Source organism: Epinephelus lanceolatus, chromosome 21 (genome assembly GCF_041903045.1).
Source record: "Epinephelus lanceolatus isolate andai-2023 chromosome 21, ASM4190304v1, whole genome shotgun sequence".
Classification (NCBI taxonomy): domain Eukaryota; kingdom Metazoa; phylum Chordata; class Actinopteri; order Perciformes; family Serranidae; genus Epinephelus; species Epinephelus lanceolatus.
The window spans coordinates 7,734,558-7,745,544 of NC_135754.1; the positions used below are offsets into that span (position 1 = coordinate 7,734,558).

The following is a 10,987-nucleotide window of genomic DNA, read 5'->3' on the forward strand; positions in this document are numbered from 1 at the left end:
GCTGTAATCCTATTACATCAGTGGGCAAACGGGAAACTGAAATCCCAGGAGGTATTAGGTTATTATTAGATGTAGAGTGCGTGCAGCTGTGATCTGCATGTGTGCAGTTGTGTTCACATATATGCTACTGTGTGTCTGGGGTGTGTAAAGACTGTTTTTCTGTGTGTGTTTGAAGCAGAAATCAGCATTTTCTCCCTCACTGTGTGTGTGACGACCAGGCCTTCTGGCCATGTTGAACATGGTAGGGCCAGAGATAATCCACTTACTGCGTCTGTAGCTGAATTACAGCCTGCGCAAACAGTCTGCAGGGCCTCTCACATGCAGGAGGAAGGGGGGGTATACAGATGATGTAAATGAAGTAATACCACAACTGTATTTAGTGTTTTCACAACAAGATGGAAGCTTTAAATGGGATATTGTGGACGTTTAAGAGTTGGAATTCAGTAAACAGTGCCGGGAATTTAATGAATTTTCTGTGGAGGTCAGGGTGTGTTTCAGAGGGTGACTGGTGAGGAACAGAGCAGAACGTTCTGTACCACCTGTCCAGCGTTCACAGCCACTGTGGGAGTTGGTGAGACGGAGAGATTCCTGCCAGTATTCCCACCTTGGATCTTCCTCCCACAGGAATTCCTCAGTCTCTTATCTCCCTGCATGCTTGATTAGTTCCATCTCTGGGAGTATGCTTGTGTACCACGCCCTGTAATAACACCGTTACCAAACAGTTTCCATCACTGGTACCATTAGTCTTCTGCTGGGTATCATTCCATTCATTACTTGTCATTATAACCACAGAATTGGCATCTTTCCTCACTTTATAAAAAACATCATCATTCATTTAGTTTGTGTGAATAATCAGCGATACCACATAGTTTATGTCCAGTGTTCTTATCATCTGTTGGCACATTACAGTTATAAGTGATTGGAGTATTTGCACCTGTGCAGGCAAAGCTTTCTGTCATGTTTAATGTAAACAGCTGTAGTGTAGGATCAGGAAACAATGGGAGATAAAATTATTCGTCCCACTATAGCTTCAGTGTGATATTTAGAGAGTGATTGCAAACACATTTTTATTGGTGCCTTTGATGATAATATGTCTCACCCTGTATGTACAGCCAAAGTGTTCAGTATTGATTAAATGAATAACATTTTTTATAAATACAGTAAAATACATACAAATGTACTAATAAATGCAAAATGGTTTAATACATTATTCAGTTTTAACTCATTATGTTTCCATGCTGGTGATAGCCGTGGCTGGAGGCATAATGTTTTGGGGTTGTTTGTACGTACTTACGTACCCATTCTCACGCACACTCTATCGCCAGAGCGCCTTGAGGGAATTTTTTCAAATTTGGTACAAACATCCACGCACGTCAGCTTTGCCATTGTGAGCATTTTTACGACTGCGGTGATGTGTCTGTGTCACTCTGCAGTTACACCTCCAAAACACAAGTCGGCTTCTGTGAAGGAGGAGGTTTCTGTGAAGTGCTGTCAAGTTTTCTTGATTCAAAACACACATTGAATATGGCTTAATAGAGACAATTTCGAACACAAGTACACAAGTTGGCTTCACTATAACTCGCAGCATTCACAGACAAAGCATTTTTCTTTATCTGGACACATTTTCCCAACAAATATAACATGCTAACATTATTAGCACAAGCCTGTGGCATTTTACATTGTATAAATTAGCCTAGCAGCTAGCAATTTTTTTCCTCTTCTCATACAAAACCAGGGACAACAGCACCATTTAACAAAGGTAATGGTACATAATTTGGCTCCATTACATCTCACAAGGTTCACTGACAGAACAACTGTCCTGTACTAAACACGTTTTCTAAACAAATACAACATGCTAACGTTATTAGCACAAACCTATGGCATTTTACATTGTATAAATTAGCCTAGCAGCTAGCTATCTTTTTCCTTTCTCATATAAAACCAGGGACAACAGCAACATTTAACAAAGGTAACGGTACATAATTTGGCTCCATTACAACTCACAAGATTCACAGATAAAACAACTGTCTTATACTAAATACGTTTTCTAAACAAATACAACATGCTAACTTTATTAGCACCAGCCTATGGCATTTAACATTGTATAAATTAGCCTAGCGACGAGCAGAGATTTCCTCTGCTCATATGAAGCCAGGGTAAATCACACACAAGACTTATAATGCTATTTTAGTGGAGGCTTTACTGTCTTCACAATTTATTGTTTCTTTTCTGTGAAATACAAGTAAATAAAAGCTTTGTTTTTACTGAGGGAAAAGGTTTCAGCTTACAGAAACAGACGGGAGGTCTGCGTCACTGCGATGCGTAGTTACAATTCTGGGGAGGTGCACAGCAGGCTACAGCATAGGTTACGCAGAAGAATAAATTCACTGTTATTCTCATGAACATGCTTTTCGAGATTTTGGGATGCCACCTTAAATTAAAGGAACATATGATCACTATTTTTGGCAAGTCATGTGATGACACAGTGATCTGATTCTGTTTGAACTATCTTGAAGTAACAGTTGCAGGGTGATGTGTACATTTTTGTAAGGATATCCTGAAGACTTGCTGCGGAATCTGAACTCATGAATCAGTGGTTTGTGTATACGGATGTTCTGTTGGAACGATGGTTAACCATGTCGGCTGTCTGCTAACCATGGTTAAGTAAATGATAAATTCATTATTGTTGGCAGGTCAATTTGTACTTCTCAAAGCAAACTGCACTGAAACTCCAGCACCATGTGACCATAATGTGTTACTGACAAAATGATTGCTGACTTGATATTCTGGAATGTCACAAAAAAACCACAATTTTTGTACAAACTAAAAACAAATTATGGAAAGATTCAGAAAAATAAACTGCCTCTCCTCACCTCTCCTCTCCTCTCCTCCCCTCCCCTCCTCACCTCTCCTCTCCTCTCCTCTCCTCTCAGGTTAATGGCATATCAGTGATTGGCAAGCAGCACTCAGAGGTGGTTGCTGCCATCAAAGCAGGAGGAGATGAGACCACACTGCTGGTGGTGGACACAGAGACTGAAGAATTCTTTAAGAAATGCAATGTTGTGCCCACTGAGGAACACGTCACCGGTATGACACACACATGCTTTTACACACCGATTGCACTTGACTTGCAAGTGCATGTTTATCATTACAGTGTTAAAAGATGAAAAACAAAATGATGAGACATTTAGTGTGTGATAATTAATACTAAGATGAAGTGAGACCTGTATGTCTTCTTTTCCCCTGTAGGACCTCTTCCTGAGCCAGCATCAGAGGGGGAGGAGGTGAGGACCACTGCACCCACACACACACACACAACACACAAACTTACAGATAGTGGCCTGGAAAAGCCCCACTGATCCTCTCTGGGCATTCCTGGTAGCAGATTAGGAGTTCTGGACTGTGTTTGGTGAATCGTCCTGGTCTTCACGTGTTCCCTGTCAAGACCGCACTGTAACACTCAAACACACACAGCACACAGACCTGAGTGATGTCATTTTACAAAACTTCAGAAAACATTTTGCCACAGCACATGCCACGTGATTGCAATGTCAGGGGTTTGGTTCCAGCCAGGGACATGTGCTGCATGTTGTACCTCCCCCTCCCCATCTCTCTCTTTTTTCCCTTCTGTCTCTTTAAGATTGTTAACAAAAAAAAAAGTCGTCAAACAAATTGCATCACATGCAGACACATGTCATAGACATGGATGTAAATTGCAACATGACTGGTTGGTGGAGGCGTACAACCACAAGACATTAATTCTAGTTTTCGTTCAAAAACGCCATTTTAAAATGAAAAGGTGTCAGCATGGATGTGGCCTTTTTGCTCCCAGTTTGTAACTCGGGTCCTGAGATAACCCTGATGACATCACTATGGCATCGTAAGGGTTGTTTTTTGACACTTATTAAAGCTTTCCCAGAGCCACAGCAGACATTATACAGCCGGTCTACAATATGAGTAGCACAGACGCATAATGCATTAACTTCAGAAAAAACAATTTGCTCTGTTTTTGTGAATGAACAACGTAATATTCCTGTTAATTCAGAAAAACAAAACTTTTTTTTCTCACATGAATGCATTGTGTTTTTGTAGAGTAGCACTCCTCATCATCTGGGTGTGTAAAATCACATCATGGCCCTGTAATTAGCCGTCAGTGCTAATCCACATGTGTTGGTGTGACATTCCACGAGCACCGCAGAGTGGTTTATCAAAAGTAAACACTCTCCACCTCCTCCTCCACACACACACACACACACACACTGACAACATGGGAAAAGTGGATCGGCCCCTCTGGTGACATTGCGAGTGACCCTTCACCATGGAAACAAGAGCTCACCAGTGTGTGTTTCTTTCTCTCTCTCTCTCTCTCTCTCTCTCTCTCTCTCTCTCTCTTTCTGTCTCCTGTGTCCTGGAGGATCATGGGATTGAAGTGGCTTTAACTCTCAAGGCGAGTTGGGGATTATGCTAATGAGATGACTAACGAGCGCTGTTCACATACTCGCACATGCAGGGAGATCCTACTCTACTGCAGCCAGAACAATCACTCATTCACCAGGAATTACATAACACAGCACTCTCTATGAACTCATGACCACCTCTGACCTGAAATACGTGTGTGTGTGTGTGTGTGTGTGTGTGTGTGTGTGCACTCACTCCTTTTTATCAGTTGACCATATGAAGTGATGGGTCAGATTTACCCACCTTTACACAAGCTGCCTTTTAGACAACCTCTGCTGCCTCTGTTCAGTGTGTATACAGAGATCCAAAATCGCAGCTCAGCTCCAATCATTCCCATAAAACACTCCTGGACAAATAGAGTTAATATCTTAAGAGGTTTTTAACTTACATTAGTGGAAATGGGATGGCCATTAAAAGAGGAGTGTCTAATGAAAATGCAGTTGTTGTGGTTTAGTGTGAGCGCGTGTTAAAAGCCTCTCCATGCAGCCAGGAAACCTCACCAGAGGGCTCTTGTGTTATGCAGCATATTGTAGCATTTGTCCAAAGCCACTTACAGAGGCCTGAGGTTATTTTTAGAACAGCAGCTGCTTACCAATTAGATGCCAATTTCATACATACATACATGAAGTGAGTGGCGCAGGGTCAGGTACTGTGTGTGTGAGGACACACAGTGCAGCTGAACAATGTGGACACGAGCAGGGATGTGTTAATATTTGAAGCAGTTTCCAGATTAGTGCTGCTGACACTGAGCCTCAGCTTTAATAAGTGAGTGATGAGAATATGATCAAGGCACGCTGCCTGTCAGGATTACTGACGGCAGCGGTGTACTGCCCCCTGCTGGACATCAACTAAACTATCATCCTCATTTACTTCAGTCATGCAGAGTTTAAAGGGCCAGTGTGTAAAATGGGTTGAAAACAGTGACATCAGTGGTCAAGATTAGACTAGATTGCAGGGCTCACTCGCTCACCCCTCCCATCGGGTAAATGACGGTGGCCTCGTAGGGACAAAAAGCCTTGCGCACAAGTTTTTCAGGAGTAGGTCTATCTAGCAACAAGGTGAATGTTTATTTAGAAATCTAAACCATGTTACAATATTGTAATGAATCCCTCACGAGCAGGAGACCAGAGGAGCGTTCGGGAAAAAGGCCCGTTTATTTGAGCACTCCAGAAACTCCGGTAACACTACAGGGGGTAAAAGACTCCGTCCCAAACTCTGACTCTTCTAGCGTAACAGACACACTTCATAACTTTACACACATACTCGTTTACCATACCGAGTGGGGACCCCCCTCCCCTCTCTGCTCCACCAATCTCCAGCCCTCACACTGACAGCGTAGCCGGTAAACAGAACTCAGCTGTTTATTTAGCCTAGCAATATCTCCGGACTATAGTAGCTGCAATGGACGACTTTGAACGCGATTTTGAAGAGTTTCTTGTAGCGGACACAGACCCAGAGCCATACCTGTTTGAGCCGGAGCATACAGATGAGGAACTCCATGTGTTTGATGCTGAGTGGGCGAGAAGAGAGGCTGAATGCACAGAATGGGATTCGGTGCTACTGCTACCATTGTTGGGGAGATACAGTCAGGTCCATAATTATTTGGACAATGATACAGTTGTCATCATTTTGGTTGAATCTGAGCAGATAATGGTGCCCCAAACACTTCAGCTTTCATCCTGCTGCTCTTGTCAGCAGTCACATCATCAATAAATACAAGAGAACCAGTTCCACTGGCAGCCATACATGGCCATGACATAACAGTACCTCCACCATGCTTCACTGATGAGGTGGTGTGCTTTGGATCATGAGCAGTTCCTTCCCTTCTTCCTTCTCTTGTCTTCCCATCATTCTGGTAGTTGATCTTTGTTTTTATCTGTCAACACCAACCAACACTCTGCTGTTTCTTCCTTCTTCTTCCTTCCTTCCGCTGTCTTTGATGGTTCATTTATACACGCGAAACGCGTTCTCTGGCTGGCTGGATTGTCCGCTCAGGCTGCCGTACATACATGGCGGCGCAAGATGGCGACCTCTCTAAAGCAAGGCCCTTGCTATATATATATATATAAAAGCATAATTATAAGGCTACGAAAACCAAACAAATTTTATTTTATAACGATTATACACTTGTATAAACATATTAATGGGTATATTATTCAGATTCAGATTCAGATTGACAATAAACCATGCCAAATATTACACACTGGCCCTTTAACTTTTATTAGCTGAGGTTTTGAGTTATCTCTATACACTCACCGGCCACTTAATAAAGTACACCTTGCTAGTATCAGCAGAAATCAGACTCATAAGACCAGGCAACGTTTTTAGAATCTTCGAGTCGAATTTTGGTGAGCCCGTGTGAATTGTAGCCTCAGTTTCCTGTTCTTAGCTGATAGGAGTGGCATCCAGTATGGTCTTCTGCTTCTAGGTTCAACGTGTTGTTCGTTCAGAGATGGTGTTCTGCATACCTTGGTTGAAACAAGTTTTTATTTGAGTTACTGTTGCCTTTCTATCATCTTGAACCAGTCTGGCTGTTCTCCTCTGACCTCTGGCATCAACAAAGTATTTTCGCCCAGAGAACTGCCATTCACTGGATACTTTTCGGACCATCCTCTGTAAACCCTAGAGATGGTTGTGTGTGAAAATCCCAGCAGATCAGCAGTTTCTGAAATACGCCAACAACCATGCCACGTTCAAAGCCATTTTGAAGCTCGGTTTGAACTTCAGCAGGTCGTCTTGAACATGTCTACATGCCTAAATGCATTGAGTTGCTGCCATGTGATTGGCTGATCAGCTGTTTGCATTAACAAGCAGTTGAGCTGGTGTAACTTATAAAGTGGGCGTGAGTGTATAACACCAACAGTATGGAGCAGGGGCAGTAGAATGATACGACAGAACTAATGCAACTCAAGGTCCACTTACTCGCTTGTTCCAGAACTTTTGACTTAGTCATAAATGTCAGGTAAGTGGACCTTGAGTGGAGATTGTTTTATCAAATGCTGTTCCCAAGAGCGACTCGGTCCTTGAACAACAGAAGTGAGAGCTATGTATGTGCATTCCGCATGAATGTTTTTTCTGTTTTGCAGGCAGCAGCAGAGATGAAGCCTAAAGTGACTGTGAGCTCGTCAGCCTCCAGTGCCTCCTCCAACGCCTCCCTGCCAACCAGCTCCCCACCTGCTCAGGTACACAGTGCAACCACATGTTCACCTCACAGAAACACAAATATTTTCATAAACACAACTCAGATATACACTGATTACAGAACAAATATTAAAGGCATACTGGGAAAGATTTACCCAAAAAAAAAACATATATAGACTCATACAAAGTAATCCCAGTGGTTTTATCTGCAGAGACTGCCTTCTGCCTGTATTTCATTCTTACTTATTTGCATTCAGGATGTTCCTGGACACAGCACGCAAGGGAGGTCGGGAATTGAAAACACAATGCAGAAAAAATGCAAATATAGCGAAGTGAAACGCCAAGCGGCTAAAGCTTGCTCCAAAATGAGGGTGGCTTCACTTTCACTGCCGATGTTTACCAACAGTAACTGACAGTTCATTCAATGTATAACTTTAACAATATTATATTTTTAAGTGTTTGCCAAGCAATAATGCAGTTGGTTATGGAGGGTTTGGAAGCATATAGACTATATTAACTAATATTGAATTAAATAGGTCATCATCATGTGGCACGGTGGTGCAGTGGTTAGCATTGCTACCTTGCAGCAAGAGGGTTCGTGGTTAGAACCCAGGGTGGGGGAGCCCTCCGTTGCAGAGTTTGCATGTTCTCCCCATGTCAGTGTGGGTTTTCTGCGGGTACTCCAGCTTCTTCCCAAAGACATGCAGTTAATTGCTGTTAATGTGAGTGTGAATGGTTGTCTGTAGTCTGGCAACCTGTCCAGGGTGTGCCCCGCCTCTCGCACGATGTCAGCTGGGATAGGGATAGGCTCCAGCTCCCCCGCGACCCCCTACCGGATAAGTGGTTACAGAAAATGAATGAATATCCAAATCATTTTAACAAGAGGATGCATCACTTTACTTGATTTATTTTACTGTGACATGTCATAACACACATACAAGGTTGCTTTGTTGCTTCGCGCTGCCTCTGCTACAATGAGGTATTAATTCTTATCATTCTTAAACAGATGTGCTCGTTTTTGAAACAGTTCTACATAGTTTTTACCTGATGGAGGGCCGCAGAGCCACACAGAGACAGGGATGATTAGACCAGCTGCCCCAAGATAGAGTTTAGCAGCGTGCCCGCACAGCCCAAGTATACGTTTGTGCCAAATTTGAAAAAAATATTAAAAATAAAAAGGCATTCCCTCAAGGTGTTCTTGAGATATCGTGTTCACGAGAATGGTACGGGTGGATGGACAGCCCAAAATCATAAAGGCTCTGGCTACAGCTGTCATGGGCACAGAGGCATAAAAAGCATTAGAACAGAGCAAAAACAGTAAGTAATAGGATGCTAAATAAAATCAGTTAAGATATTTTTAGAAATATATCATTTAAATAAAATACAAATAGACATAAAATAATAATAATAGAGCAGCATGTTAGCCTTTAATTTATTGATCATTGTTAATTGACCCGAACTCCACTCACACTGTGATGCCTGCCACATCCTGTCTGAATTAGTATGGATATGTGACACCTGGGTTTCTGAATCATGGATATGATGAAGGGCTTGAGTGTAGTACAACTGACTTGGTGCATGAAGTGGAATATTTCAAGAAATGACATAAAGTTATGAGAAAAAGTTGTAATATTTGAGTTAAAGACAAGAAAAGTCTTATGAAAAAAGTCATATGATTAGAATATTACAGCTCTTTTCTTGAAATAACTTTATTAACAGTACTGCTTTTCATGAAACTTTTTTTTTTTTATCCAAATGGATGAAATCATTGGGATACTCTGTAAGGGCAAACATAGTGTGCATTCTACATTCTGGGACACACACCAGACTCAGGACTATTCCATTGGTGACGACTAAAGCTGTGTCCTCATTTCAGAAAAGCTGACACTTGAGCCACTGGTTATGGCTCTGTTAGGGGGTAGGGTTAGGATTAGGCAGGTAGTGATAATTGTTAGGACAGGTTCCAAGGAAATGAATGTAAAGTGACCCCAGTGGCTGTGTGTGTGTGTGTGTCCAGGAGGAAAAGGCCCCGGAGTCGGCCCCAACAGCCGACAGTCTGGGTCTGGGCATGTCGCTGGCCCAGGCCAGAGAAAGAGCCCATCAGAAACGAGCTGCCAAGAAAGCCCCGCCCATGGACTGGAGCAAGAGGAACGAACTGTTCAGCAACTTATAAACATCACCATCATCATCATCATCGCCATCATCACCATCAGGTCCATTTCCTCCCAACCTGTCTGTACTGCCCTGTCTGCTCTCTGGATTCGGTTTTTACTTTGACACACTGTTTGTTCGGAACATTTTAAACTCCCTTGTTGAACAGTATTATTTGGTGATTTTTTTTTTGTTTTAATTTAGTTTTGCCACTTTTATTTCATGTTTTAATAATTGTTGATGTCACACAGGAATGAATGTTAATATATTAAGAAAAATGTTTAAAAGAGGAAAATAGTGATGTATAGTTTCTCATATGAAAGGACCATGTAAGGAATAACGGGGCACATGGGGGAATAATTATTACTGGCAGATTTTGAATTTAAAATCTACAGTTTAAACGAATGTCAGATTTTGATGTCTGCAATCAGCAACTAGAATGAAAGAATATCCTCGTCAGTATCTGTGAATGATCAATGCTGAGTAACTGTCCTGAGCCCTCACTGCCAACACAACCATTCCACGACAATCTGAATCATCAGTGTGTTTGAGTCTTAAGGTGGTCCAAGGAAAACAATCTGTCATGTCACTCCAGGGTTTCTGTCTTCATATATGATTCAAGGAAATCACACATTTATTTTTTCATGTTGCTCTTGATAGATGATTGTCCATACATGAATAAATGATTTTAGAGGACATTTTATTTGGACTGACCTGAGAGAAATGAAGCTCCTCACTAAGTTTTGTTGATTCTGCTGAACCTGCAGGAATTCAAAGCTGCATCTGTTGGTCTGAGCATCGACTACACATGAGAATTTTACCATATGAAAATATAAAGTGTGCAGATGCTGGCTCTGTGCTGTTAAATGTATTGATGAGCATTGATAAATATAATGTTTTGATCAAATGGAATTGAGTCTGGTTTGTAATGCAGTACATGTTTAACATTGGAAACTGATCTGACACAAATCATCTTAAAGCTGCACTAACCAGTATCAAAAACTAACACCCACTCACATCTTTTCATTTGAGTGTATAGCCCCTTTTCCGCTGGACAAAAACCCACTAACAGCTCCACATCAAAGCATCCTTGGATAAGATACTGAACCCCAAATTGCTCCCGATGGCTGTGCCATTGATGTGCGATCATGTATGAATGGCTAACAGAGTAGCAGGTGGCACCATGTATAGTAGCCCTGAGCCACCAGTGTGGGAATATATGTGAACTGGTGAAGTT

At 42.0% G+C, this 10,987-nt stretch overlaps 1 protein-coding gene across 1 annotated transcript in view; it reads left to right on the forward strand.

Annotated features, from left to right (window-relative positions):
* LOC117247586 (Na(+)/H(+) exchange regulatory cofactor NHE-RF1-like) overlaps positions 1 to 10,662 on the forward strand; it is a 31,055-nt gene extending 20,393 nt beyond the window's left edge. The window contains exons 3-6 of the mRNA XM_033612171.2: positions 2,934 to 3,087; positions 3,250 to 3,284; positions 7,545 to 7,640; positions 9,617 to 10,662. Of these exons, the coding sequence (XP_033468062.1) occupies positions 2,934 to 3,087; positions 3,250 to 3,284; positions 7,545 to 7,640; positions 9,617 to 9,772 (441 nt within the window). The 3' untranslated portion in view covers positions 9,773 to 10,662. The remainder of the gene's footprint in view (positions 1 to 2,933; positions 3,088 to 3,249; positions 3,285 to 7,544; positions 7,641 to 9,616) is intronic.
* The last annotated feature ends 325 nt before the right edge of the window (positions 10,663 to 10,987 follow it).